Raw genomic sequence first — 14,347 nt, 5'->3', positions numbered from 1 at the left:
TAGAAAAAAAAGGAAACAGTAGCTATGATGAGTGTTCAGGCATTGTGAAATGTTTTTGATTTGAAAATCTTAAGCCATAACACAATATTACTGGCATCAAATAGAACATGCTGAAAATAAATAAATAAATAAATAATGCTAAACCCTTGGAATAAAGTGAGAGAAAAGTGGAGAGTTAAGGAGGCTGCTGGCAGTGTTTGTAAAGTTATCTCCCCTCTGCTGTGTCCATGGTCATTGAAAGACAGTAATAGTGATGTGTTTTAATAAAGTCTGCAGTGTCTTGTCAAGGTGACAAATAGATTAGTCAGCAGGCTACTGGTTTATCAGTAAAACACTGTGCATTTCCACATACTCTCACACATGCATGTTATATAATAATAGCTACATATTTACAGTGCACTTTCGAAACTATGTAAATACACAAAAACAGCAGTGACGAACCTGAACTGCTAACTAATGTTTGCGTGTTAGCTCTGCTGTATTGAAATCACGCAATTCCACAGTGCTGTACTAAACTCTGCAGAGAGTTTTAAAACAGTCTTATGAGACGACAACAGGAACAGGAGGGATTGCCACCCCCCTGTGGTTGCTTTTCTAAATTTGCATGTAGAATTAATACTAAATATTAATGTGTGTCATCTGCTAGGGATTTTATACCTGGTGGTGGCTGATTATTTATTAAACAGTAAATAAAAAAAAGCAATATGTTTAGATTAGGGGATAACATTTCTCAAATCAGAAGCAAAAATGTGTTTCAATGTAATTTGTATAAAGTTAATATTAAGTTAATATTAAAAGCATAAGCATGTAGAAAGCATAATTTGTAGTGCTGTCAGTTGATTTAAAATGTTCTAATCGCGATCAAGTGCTGAAATTTGACTCTATACTACTTTTCCTGTCAAAATGCATTTATTTCCTTATTAGGAAAGAAAACATAACAAAATGTAACAATGCTTTATTAACATAAAAAAAATAAAAATTACGCATGAGGTTATGTCCATAATATGTGGGGGAAGTTAATATTTTTAACTATTGCAGATCTGCATTTAGTTCAGTGTTTGCTACAAATTAATCTCCGTCACTGTCTTGCCTATTTATACATATTATATGCGTGTCATCCACACAAACTGCTGAACCCAGCACTAACATATAATTTTGTTTTCTTTAGAAAGGAACAGAAGCTTTAGCAAGTTAGCTTCAAAAATGTGATTAATCTTGATTGACTGTGTTTCTCATGCTCGATCAATGCAGGTGTGGTCGTGCAATTTACTAATTGAAAGAACTAGTCCCTCCATAGGTTGTGTATTCATTTGAAGCATCTTATGCTTCTGTGGTAACATTTCCAACCTACAAAGGATGCAAAGTACAATTCTTTTGGTCACAAGTTCCATCTTGGTTTGTTTTGTAAGGGGACCTTTCTCCATCACTTGACTATTGGCACTGTTGTGTCTTTCTGGTGTGTGCATTAGTGTATTGTCCCCGCCGGACACATCACAAAAGTTCCATCCTATTTCAACCAGTGTTCAGCACTCACACGGAGCTGAATAAAATTTCAGAATCAAATGTGAAAATTGGTAAATATGTTAATTGCGATTTAGAAAAATTGATGCGTTAAACATTTTAAATTAATCGCATTCGTTAACACGTTAATTTTGACAGCTCTGGCTAAAAGCAGAAGCATGAGGGTGTGTTGTTTAGTGTACTTAAATACTTCTGTTCTTGATTTCCTTAGAGTCCAGTATGGGGAAGGCATTAATTTTATGGTGGTGAAGCCCAGTAATCTGGCAGCATGGGAAATCAAGCAAGAAGTAGTGCCTGGCTCCTCCTCCCTCTCCATGTTCTGTCAGAGGAAGGCCAGCTCCACCAATGAGAAGTAAGTACCACTGTGACGTCACTCACGGCTTCTTTTACCATTTGATATTCATATAAAAAGTGGTTAATTCAGGCCCCCTCCCCCAATCACATACACAGTTGTAATACTCATTCTTAATTATGATTTGTATTAGATTCGAATTACTGTAAAACAGTATGTTTTACTGTATTACAGTAAAAATACTGTAATTATGTTTTTCATTCACTTCAGCATAAATGAAAGTACAACAAATATTACCATGATATATACAGGTGCATCTCAATAAATTAGAATGTCGTGGAAAAGTTCATTTATTTCAGTAATTCAACTCAAATTGTGAAACTCGTGTATTAAATAAATTCAGTGCACACAGACTGAAGTAGTCTAAGTCTTTGGTTCTTTTAATTGTGATGATTTTGGCTCACATTTAACAAAAACCCACCAATTCACTATCTCAAAAAATTAGAATACATCATAAGACCAATAAAAAAAACATTTTTAGTGAATTGTTGGCCTTCTGGAAAGTATGTTCATTTACTGTATATGTACTCAATACTTGGTAGGGGCTCCTTTTGCTTTAATTACTGCCTCAATTCGGCGTGGCATGGAGGTGATCAGTTTGTGGCACTGCTGAGGTGGTATGGAAGCCCAGGTTTCTTTGACAGTGGCCTTCAGCTCATCTGCATTTTTTGGTCTCTTGTTTCTCATTTTCCTCTTGACAATACCCCATAGATTCTCTATGGGGTTCAGGTCTGGTGAGTTTGCTGGCCAGTCAAGCACACCAACACCATGGTCATTTAACCAACTTTTGGTGCTTTTGGCAGTGTGGGCAGGTGCCAAATCCTGCTGGAAAATGAAATCAGCATCTTTAAAAAGCTGGTCAGCAGAAGGAAGCATGAAGTGCTCCAAAATGTCTTGGTAAACGGGTGCAGTGACTTTGGTTTTCAAAAAACACAATGGACCAACACCAGCAGATGACATTGCACCCCAAATCATCACAGACTGTGGAAACTTAACACTGGACTTCAAGCAACTTGGGCTATGAGCTTCTCCACCCTTCCTCCAGACTCTAGGACCTTGGTTTCCAAATGAAATACAAAACTTGCTCTCATCTGAAAAGAGGACTTTGGACCACTGGGCAACAGTCCAGTTCTTCTTCTCCTTAGCCCAGGTAAGACGGCTCTGACATTGTCTGTGGTTCAGGAGTGGCTTAACAAGAGGAATACGACAACTGTAGCCAAATTCCTTGACATGTCTGTGTGTGGTGGCTCTTGATGCCTTGACCCCAGCCTCAGTCCATTCCTTGTGAAGTTCACCCAAATTCTTGAATCGATTTTGCTTGACAATCCTCATAAGGCTGCGGTTCTCTCAGTTGGTTGTGCATCTTTTTCTTCCACACTTTTTCCTTCCACTCAACTTTCTGTTAACATGCTTGGATACAGCACTCTGTGAACAGCCAGCTTCTTTGGCAATGAATGTTTGTGGCTTACCCTCCTTGTGAAGGGTGTCAATGATTGTCTTCTGGACAACTGTCAGATCAGCAGTCTTCCCCATGATTGTGTAGCCTAGTGAACCAAACTGAGAGACCATTTTGAAGGCTCAGGAAACTTTTGCAGCTGTTTTGAGTTGATTAGCTGATTGGCATGTCACCATATTCTAATTTTTTGAGATAGTGAATTGGTGGGTTTTTGTTAAATGTGAGCCAAAATCATCACAATTAAAAGAACCAAAGACTTAAACTACTTCAGTCTGTGTGCATTGAATTTATTTAATACACAAGTTTCACAATTTGAGTTGAATTACTGAAATAAATGAACTTTTCCATGACATTCTAATTTATTGAGATGCACCTGTACATTACAATTTAAATAACTTACTGTTTTTTCCACATTACAGAAATGAGAATGAGAATTTCTTTCAATTATGATATTTTTGTTGGGAAATGTGTTTAACTGTCATGAAAATAATGTCACAATGCAAATAATCCACGTGCTATCTTGTTCTGTTCACTTTTTTGGGTCGTACAATGATTCAGGGGTAACGAGACTTAAATGATCTTTGTAGTCGAAGAAGCGACTGGCTCCAAGACTTCTTAATCTGTACTCCTATTTCAGTGTCTGCCATTCACAAACTCTTTTTCTTTCTTTGAGGAGAAAAAACTCTTCAGTGTAACAAATTCCACCTGAGTGCTTTTTAATCACCACACACACACTCTTTGATTGATTAGGCCTCGCGGGTCCTCCTCCTCGGATTTTCAGCGCCTTCGCCCGTATCTCTGACATATCCTCCGCTTTCTCGACCATTCAGCGGTTCCTTACCATCTCCTCAGCCCTGCTGTCCTCCTCCTGTGCAAATTAGCTCCTCGCAGTCCTCTTTTCTCCCTGTTGCACTCACTCTGATGACGGTGGCGCCGTTAGCACGGCTCTAGGTTAGCTCCCCTGGCGGCGTGAGTTGATGGGTAAGGAGAGAGGAACGGCAGAATGGGTATTCTAATAGACGTTTCTGCAATTTACGGGAGGCCGTCCTGATATCCAAAGCATGTAGAAATGTCCCAACGGCATGCGGAGTGAGAAATTTATGACCCGAGCGTCACCCTAAAGCTGTCATCGTCGCTGGTAATTGCTCGGCTCTCGTACTCATGTGGTTTTTATACGGTGGGGAAAATTGGTTCCTGCACTTAAATGCTTCTCTGATTCAGTTGTTGTGGTGAGTCACACACTGACAGGAGAAATGGAGGGAGAGAAGATGAATAATGAGAGACAAAAGACTCTGTTTTATTAGTTTATTCTGATCGCACGTTCAGCAGTTGCACAAAAACAGCACTTATTGAAGGAAGAAAAGTCAAATGTTTCCACTGAATAAAAAAATACACCCTCTTGCTTTTGTTTTTCAGACACTACCGTAGATTTGGGTATGGATGGTAGGGACACATTAAGAGACTCCTGAAAAATCGCTAGCGATAAAGATTGTGTCAGAATGTAATATACAGTGGCCCCAAAAAGTATCTGAACACTTAAAGGGATGGATAACCCAAAAAGTAAAATTTTTTATCATGTACTCACCCTCATGTGTTCTAAACCCGTATGACTTTCTTCCGTGGAACACAAAAGACGACGATTAGCATCAATGTTAGCATCAGTCACCATTAATTTGCATTGTATGAAAAAAATGCAATGAAAGTGATGATATCCATCATTCTGCCTAGCATCTCCTTTTGTGTTTCAAAAAAGAAAATTTCAGAAAGCTGTTTTAAAAACAATGTTTATTTTTGCAATTCCGTTTTGCAAAGACAGAAAATGCGTACTTACAGCTTTAATGTGTAAATGTCTTTCTTTATTTGAAATAATTTAGCACAAATATAGAACACAAACACAGTTTTCAAAAAAAATATTTGATAAAAAGAAGTTTGTAATGTTTCAAAATTTTATATATATATATATATATGTATTGCTTGAAATGAAGACACTTTGAACACTTTCTGGCTGTCAAACTTAGTGGAACATGTCCATAGTTTATGTGATGAACTACATCTGTGGTTATTCCACTAGGACACCTGTTTGAACTCGACATCATACATTCTGAAATGACGTCATACATTCACCAAAAAGACTTTGCATAAATGTCTCAGAAAAGTGAAAGTAGTTTTAAGAAACTGTCTAGAGCCATTAGTTTGCAAATGTTTTTTAATCTAATGTAATATAATTCTTAAATATTTAAGTTGACTTAAGGGTCCAAAAGTGTCCAAATATTTTTTGGGACCACTGTAACTAGTGAATCTAATATATGTATGCCAAAGGAGCTGAGAGGCATTTATATGCTGTTCTCTAAAACTACACCAATTCTGAGAAAATATCTGTTCACAAAAGGAACTGTTAAGTAGAATTAGCCTCTGCCACCATTCAATTTCATTGCATGGAAAAAAGATGTGAAAGTTATATGGGTTTTGAATAGGGCTGAAACGATAAGTCGACGTTATCGACAACATTGACAATAAAAAAATTGTCAATTTTTTTTATTGTCAAATAGTCGTTTGATCTCATTTATCATAACATGAGATCACATTAAACTCTAATGATGATGCGTGAGAGCAGCACTGCAGTTCGCGCCTGACTGAGGAGAGGAAGAATTACACAACTCACAGTCCAGATGCACTCTAAACTTTCCAAACAGCTTCAGGGGATGTAGATCACAAAGTATGAGGGAATTATAATGCAAAAATACAAAATAAGTAAATACAGAAGCACTCTCGTAGAATAAGCGGAGCTGGAGATTTAAAGGAAACACCCCGGCGTTACATTTTAAATGCAGTTATATTTAACGCGTTATAGCTTGATTAAAGTTCAAATAATACAGAAGCAGATCATGTAAATAACTACAAACTCCGAAACTGGCATTTCTCTGTGTGGTCAGCGCCTCTTCTATAAGTTTCGCGAATGTCCCGATCTAAGGGGGAGAGACTGAAACTGCACCCGGCTGAGGCACACTCTGTTGCGGGGATTCTCATCCCTCGAGCGCACACTTGCTGCAGCTAGATTATAATGTGATGGCTTGCAACTTATTGAATCATAATATATGTCACTGTGCATTTGTTATCGTGAAGAAAATTGGCAATACACAGCTTTATTAATTTTTTTGTGAGTTAAAGATGGATTGAAGGTGAGGGAGGGTAGTCTTTGCCCCATTATACACTGCAACAAAATATGTTTTTGATTTGTTTTTGTTTTGGCATGTTTTCCCATATAAATATCTAAAACTCCTTTAAAACAACATACATTTTCTTTAGCAGCTATACTACAGAAGAAAAAAAAAATGTTATCTGAGAATGTTGAATATAATATTAAAGATGCATTCACCTGAGAAGCAGCATATAAGATATTTAGACTTGCTTTTACAGAATAGATCTTGAATATAAGTATAGTTTGTCTTTACTGCACTCGCAGAAGTATAACCAAGTGAAAAAATACATTTATGTACAAAATACAGATATATTTAAGATGCATTCTCTTAAAGCAAGTCTAAATATCTTATATGTTACTTCTCAAGTAAATGTATCTTGTTTTAAGGATTTTTAGACAATTTTAAATGGAAAACAAGACAAACACTTTTTTGCTGTGAATTTCTTTACTGAATTAAACTTATTAAAACATTTTTTTTTTCTTTAATTCAGTGAATGTCATTAAAGGTATTTTTAAAAGATGATTTTGTCCTCTTTATTGTTAGTAAGCATGTTTAATACAACCTTTTAAGTCAGGGCACAAGCTGAATAATCGGTTAAGAGCTAATGATTAATCGTTGCAATAATCGCAGAATAGTCGAATAATCGTCTAATAAACACTGGATTAATCGCTTATCAATATAATCGTTAGTTGCAGACCTGGTTTGGAACAACAGGATGGTGAGTGAATGATGACCAAATTTTCATTTTTGTGTGAACTACACCTTTAAGAACACCTCTTTAGCTTGATAGGCAATTTCACTGCATAAATGAAAAACATTGTGCATCTGCATAGTTTAGATAGTTTTTTATTTTTTTGTCTTGACCAATGTGAAACCAAACCTACAAACTTCAGTATGTTTCCAGTGTATTATTTCCCTGTATTATTGTCCGTGTATTGTCTGTAAAACAAGTTTTTTTTTTTTTTTCTCATCTTTTCTCAATCATGTTTCAAACCCGATGGCTTTACGTATGTCAAAAAAGATCTGTGATAGAAAGTTAAGCTACTAGACCCTCTGTGTCACACATCAGTGACAGACTCTTCCCTGCCTTTATCGTTGACTACAGCTCTTCAGAATGCTGAAATACCTTTGGATGTTTGCAGCAGGTGACCTTCAGGTCACGCCTTATCAGTCTAACTGTTAGAACCCAGAGAGATCTAAACACACACATAGTGAGTGTGAGGGATGACAGCCTTACAGGAGGAGGATAGAGGACTTACACTCACTGTATTGATTTACTGCCACACACAAGCAGGCAGAATGTATTTCCCCTGCTTGCGCAGCCATTGCTAATTAAAATACGGGGAAATACAATTAGAGCAGTCTATGGGTCATTGAGAGTTGAGAAAGAGAGTGTAGAGCACAGTGGTATACACACATACTGAGTCTTGACCTGTGTGCATGCATGTAAGCTAATGTGATAATGGAAACTTAAATGTTTTCTCATTTACTTACCTAATGTTATCCTGAATGCCGGCAGTCTTTTTAAAATGGTCTTTGCTAAGGCAAACATCACTATTGCTATTGCTCTTACCTAACCAGAAGTATTCAATTTCAGCATGTAACTTGTCTCGCTCTATGGTTTGTGCTACGGACATGAAAGATTGGTCAGTTTCTTTTTTGTAGAGATAGTGAGAGAGATATAACAGGTTATATGCCAAAGCACTCCAGTGAAGCATACTGCTCTAATACGGGTGACCACTGACCCAGATAGAATTTACAGTTAACTCTCAATGAACACTAACTGAATGCTTTTAGATGCAAGCCAAGACCAACTCATGTTGGGATGGGAATTAGTTACACTATTTTGAAGTCTCTTGGCTTGAAAGTTTGTTGTTAAAGGTGATTTGTGTAAATTCTCTGCCACTAGAGCACCAAATGGAATCACAAAAAAATAAAAATCAATAAGTAATTAAAATGGAAAAAATCTTCCTACAGCAGTCAGAATGCTGAATTTGGAAAGGAAATATAGAAGGCCTATTTAAGGCCTATTGCATCTATGTGTGTTAGTGTGTGTAGTTGTAATCATGTTGACATATAATTTATGATTGTATTTATTTATGGCATCCTTTTAAATCTCTGCTTGCAAACAATTTTCCCTTTAGAATAAGTGTTCCAGCCATGCTAAAATAAACATTACAGTAACAGTTATGATGAAAAAACACCTTTTCACCTAAGCTCCCTGCTTATATCACGGTGCATTACCCATAGAGGCTGACTATAAACCTTAGTTTGTGTTGCAGGTATTAGATTGTCTAGCTTGATGGCACTTAATGACTTTGCTTAATATAATAATGTTTAATGATATATATATATATATATATATATATATATATATATATATATATATATATATATTTTTTTTATTATGTAGTATAAATCAATAAGGTATACAGGGCCATGTTGTACTGAGAATATAGTCAGACCTAAAATGTGCCCTTTTATTTTACAATCTAGATTCAGCTCCCTTCATGCATCCATTTGGAAAAAGGGAAATGTGGATCAGTATCAGTACCACTATCAGAATAATGATTTCAAGCCCAGACTTTCTGTGCAGAGATGCAACACTAGAGGAGATCAAGTGTATTACACATGATTTTTTAAGTCTTAGGCACAGCATCATGATGAAAGTGAGACGATTTATTAATTATGCAGAAATATGGTACCATGGAGAGTCAGTTTTTCCCTCTCCTGAAGAAAGTTAAAATTGTCCCCAGAGCACAGTTTCTTTTTAGGGGCATGTGTGTGTATGTGTGTGTTTGTATACATGGTCTAAAGCACTGTTGCTTTCGGGTGTTGTAAAGCCTAGTAGCCTAGTAGCTGGATAAACCTCTCTTTGGAATTATGTGTGAAAATGATTCCTGACAGTACTAAGGATGGAGGAAACTAAACAGTTTTTTTGAAGAAAAAAAAAAAAAAATCCCATTAAGGTTATTTGATTTAAGTTTACAATCTTCCATTCGGAAAGTGATTCTAGATCAGCAGCAACTCTGCTGCGAGTTTATAAAGTCTATTCATTGTGTTACTCACTTGCGATCATAAATTGCTCTGTGCAGCACTTTAAAGTTCTCCAGGGTTAAATCACCGATTGTCCAGGCAGATTTGTGTTTGTGTGTGTGAGTAGGAGAGAGATGAAACATTAGCACAGACCTTGAGAGAACCAACACTGACTTATAGCTTATACTAGCGATGTGTGTGTGTATATGAGCTGTGTTCTGTTTAATGTTTTATGACAAAATAGCTCCTCAGAGAAAGGTATACAGTCAGGCTTACAGACACTGAGAAAGAATAAATAATCTTTCATGTGGTAGTACTGTATATGCATTCAACAACAGGAGCTTACTCAGACACAGAAAAACATAAACATGCACAATACACCAAAAATTTTGGTGCATTCCTATTTGCATACTATTTGTACTATATAGTGTGCGAAATAGAGATTAGTGCATGCCAAAGTACATTATATCAAAGGTGACCAGATTGTATACTGTTTCTGGTGGATGTTTGAAGTATACATCCGTGCATGCTTTTTGGACCTATATTGCCCACAACCTCTTTCACTAAAGAGGGGAAGTTAGCGACAGTTTTCTTTCAGCTTTATTTTGCATACAAAATAAAGAGGAATGTGAGGCTGAAGCTGTTATGAGTTTTTAAATGAATGAACCTAAAATTTAAGTGATTATGAATTATAAAGTTATGAATTTAGATAGAAGTTAACGGTTGCATGCAAACACAAACAGTATGTGACAAACAGTTTGGCGGTATCAAGATCCAATATGTTTTTGACGTAAATATTTGCATTTTCACCAACAAAGTAATTACTTGAATACAGTATAGCATAGTAAATATTATACAAAGTAGGATGCAGCTCATATGTCTGTTAATGCCCAGAATAGTAGACTATTGTGAGAATATAATTTGTGTTCGTGTCCAGGGGAGTTAGACGTTGTATTTTTCTTAGATCATGGATGTACAGGAGTGTGAAAATCCCTCTAGGTGCATGGCCACAGATGTGTCCTCAGTCTTGAAGCAGCTGAGGGGCCTGTGTGTCTGTTTGTGTGTTTCTTTGAGGATGTGTGTTTGCTTAGGAGCATGCATGTGAAACACAGGTGTGTCTTTTTTTTATTTATTTATTTATTTATTTATTTAAAAGCCCACTCTTTATTAAGGGCAAGAAATGCCACTGGGCCTCCCCCTAGCACCACCTCTTTTCTTAACACACACACATACACACACACACACAGTAGATTTTAGCTACGCACTTCTGAAATGCATCATCTCACTCTGCTAACTTTCCCCTAAAGTGCCTTTTTGTAGAAACGCAAGTAAACAGCAGCTAATTTCTTCTCAGCCCCTGAGACTGTTGGCTTCATACGTGGCTGATTTCAGATGTGAATACCCGAAGGTAAACTCTTAATAGATTTTACAAGGTAAATTGCCCCAGATCCTTTAGCTTCACTTTTCTTTTTGGTCACTGCTAAACTGTAGATGGCTGAAAAATGAACTAATTGAGCTTAAAGCAGTTTAAGGGCTTCTTGCATTACATCAATGCTATTTTTTAATTAAGGGTCTGTTGTACACATGCCACATTGAGGAAGGCCTGTGTGCAGAAACATCTGTGTCTATTCCCCTAATATTTATGTAATAAAAATTAACAGGAGTTTATCATCTGAGTGTGGATCATCACTTCATTGTATCTGTGTACACATGCATCAGATGTCAAAAGTTAAAAACAGTTTAGCTTTTCAAATGTGCCTCGAAATCCCTGTGTTTTGTTTCATTCCATTATGCTCTGCCTAGCTGTTTTGTAACGAAATAATGTGTGCTGTGTAAAGAGAACATCATGTTACCCTCAAAATCTGAATTCTTACAACCTATTTCTCAAGGCATATTTGCAGCTGCAGCCCATTTGGAGATATTATTATAGCCAGAAAACTGAACCCTTTATTTACTTATGTTAATATCAGAAAATTAGTGCATATATACCGTATAAAATTAGAATGTTAAAGTTGAGTTTTGACTGTTTGTGTGGAGAGGGCTTGAACAGGTCTGTAAAGAAAGACCTCTCAGCTTAAAACAGGATCAGCAGGGTACATATGTAATAGGCCTAAAGAAACAGTCATTTTAGGAATTATGCTGGAGACTTTGTTCATTACTCTAACTCGAGCTTGGGCACAAATTTTCAAGCTCTCCAGAAGATTTGTCTAAAGCTTAAGAACTGGCAAAACTGAGCTGGATTTGTCCGATCGGGAGATGCAGTGGAAGCGTGGACATGCCAGTTTTAGAATGGTCCACTGGTCAAATAATTCATGTTATGTATTACTGCAAAGCCCTCCAACTTTGAGAGAGCACTCCAGACAGACTGCAGGAGTAAGACTTTTTTTTTTAGTTTTTTTTTTTTTTTTAAGGAAGTATGATTTACCTTGCTCTTTCAAAATAGAGTTGTAAACTAGACAAAAATAAAAGATGTACTACGTTCACAGGGTTGGGAAGGTTACTTTTAAAAAGTATTCCGCTACAGATTACAGAATGTAAAATGTATTTTGTAATGTATTCCGTTAGAGTACTCTTGGTCAGTAACGTAATCTAAATACTTTGGATTACTTCTTCAGCACTGGCAATTTTTTTTCATTTGTTTTGACTATAAACAAGTAAATAAAGCACGAAAATTAACATTCCATTAAAAAATATATAAAAAATATTGTATTTTTAATTAATTATTTTTTTACTAAATATTTTAGGCAGTTTTGCTACTAAGTAAATTTATCTTGTTTTAAGGATTTATAGATATTTTTACAGAAAAAACAGTATTTAAATTCTCATTAAGAATATGATTTTTGCAGTACATCTTTGCTCTAATATCAAAGGTCTTACTAGAGAAAAAAAAAAAGTTATGTTTCAACGTGCATTTTCGTCATAGAATTTATTATAAAATATAATCGCTCCTGGTAACAGATGCATGTAAAGGGAAGAAATAGCATTTTAGCGTAGCATAAAGCTAAATATTCACATGACAATTTACACAAGGATAAATATTTTTGCTTGTCCAAACTAGCTTTCCATACAATGTTAAAGGCTACATTGGTTAGCATTTCTTGTAAAATACCCTAACTGCATAAACATTGACAAGGCATGCAATCGTGTATTTATTAGATTTATGTTTTATCTGTCAAAGCATTTCTAACTGTTTTTTGTTAAGCTGTAGAAACATTGTGTAGCTCCTCTATTAAGCTCCCAAGGGAAAGTTCCTTAATGACATCATATACACCTTTTCACTCATAACAGTATGAACTTGTATGAATATAACACATCATAAGAAAGTGTTTCATTGCTATTCTAATGCTCCTTGGATCGCATCATTTGGATAAATGTTTTCCAATTGAATAGTCTAAACATTAAATGAAACAAATGACAATAAAATGCAAAGTAATCTCTTAGGTTATCAAATAACTATTCTAATTGCCAATGATTTAAACTGTAACTGTAGTGGAATACAGTTACTAATATTTTGTATTTTAAATATGTAATTCTGTTACATGTATTCCATTACTCCCCAACCTTGTACATTCACTAATGTACACAGTCGCAAAGCTCTCTTCCCAGAACACACTGATAATTTATGGAAACTAAATTGCAAATGTGGGTCATTAAGAATAAGTCGGGTTTTGATTTTAGAACTGTTATTACATTAACTTATGACCCCCCACATTTACATAACCAATGCCTGTTCAGTATTCAGCAACTGGCCATTGTTACTCGTTGACAGGGCTGCAGGTAGGAATTCTTGGGCCCAGTACAAAATGCGTTCAGCAGGCCCTCCTCCAGTCCATTGTCTGATGGGTCTCATGGATACGTCTTAGTAGAACTCGAAATTACAAGTTGTAAACTCTATTAATTATATGAAAACTTCGACTTGACAGTTGTGATGTCATGTAAATCAGTGTTTCTAAACTGTTGGGTTGTGACCCAAAAGTGGGCCGCTGGTCTATTTGGACTGGGTCGTGGATAGCAGGGAAAGAACAATGCCATGTTTCTCTCATTGAAAATGTTTCGGTGGCCACCCAAGTGAAATATAGGGCTGCAGATTTAATGATAATCTCACAATCAGCCAAAGGCTTCTCATCTGCACTGCCATATTTTCGCTCTTTATTTTTTTAAAGGGGGGTGAGAAAACATGTAACTGCTGTTGTTGTTTTTTTTATTTTTTTTTTTTATTTTTTTTTTAAATATTATATTTATCCCCTTTTCTCCCAATATGGAATGCCCAATTCCGACTAATTAGTAGGTCCTTGTGGTGGCGCGGTTACTCACCTCAATCCGGGTGGCGGAGGACAAGTCTCAGTTGCCTCCGCTTCCGAGACCATCAATTCGTGCATTTTATCACGTGGCTCGTTGTGCATGACACCGCGGAGACTCTGCATGTGGAGGCTCATGCTACTCTCCGCGATCCAGCACAACTTACCACGCACCTCATTGAGAGCGAAAACCACTATTCGTGACCACGAGGAGATTACCCCATGTGACTCTACCCTCCCTAGCAACCGGGCCAATTTGGTTGCTTAGGAGACCTGGCTGGAGTCACTCAGCACACCCTGGATTCGAACTTGCGATGCCAGGGGTGGTAGTCAGCGTCAATGCTCGCTGAGCTACCCAGGCCCCCTGTATCTTTTGTTGTTGACATCAACAACAAAAATAATGTCACCTGATACATGAACCTCAAATACATGATATTTGAGGTGCATACAAGTTAAGTTTGATTATTTGTTTTAATATGGCTTT

General features: G+C 36.5%; 1 protein-coding gene across 1 annotated transcript in view; it reads left to right on the top strand.

The window, feature by feature from the left end:
• Positions 1-14,347, top strand: part of LOC127418497 (transmembrane protein 132C-like) — a 348,303-nt gene that overhangs the window by 196,336 nt on the left and 137,620 nt on the right. The window contains exon 3 of the mRNA XM_051659094.1: positions 1,733-1,873. Within this exon, the coding sequence (XP_051515054.1) occupies positions 1,733-1,873 (141 nt within the window). The remainder of the gene's footprint in view (positions 1-1,732; positions 1,874-14,347) is intronic.

The sequence above is a fragment of the Myxocyprinus asiaticus genome, chromosome 3, assembly GCF_019703515.2.
Source record: "Myxocyprinus asiaticus isolate MX2 ecotype Aquarium Trade chromosome 3, UBuf_Myxa_2, whole genome shotgun sequence".
Lineage (NCBI taxonomy): Eukaryota > Metazoa > Chordata > Actinopteri > Cypriniformes > Catostomidae > Myxocyprinus > Myxocyprinus asiaticus.
This window is presented reverse-complemented; position numbering and strand designations above follow the sequence as displayed.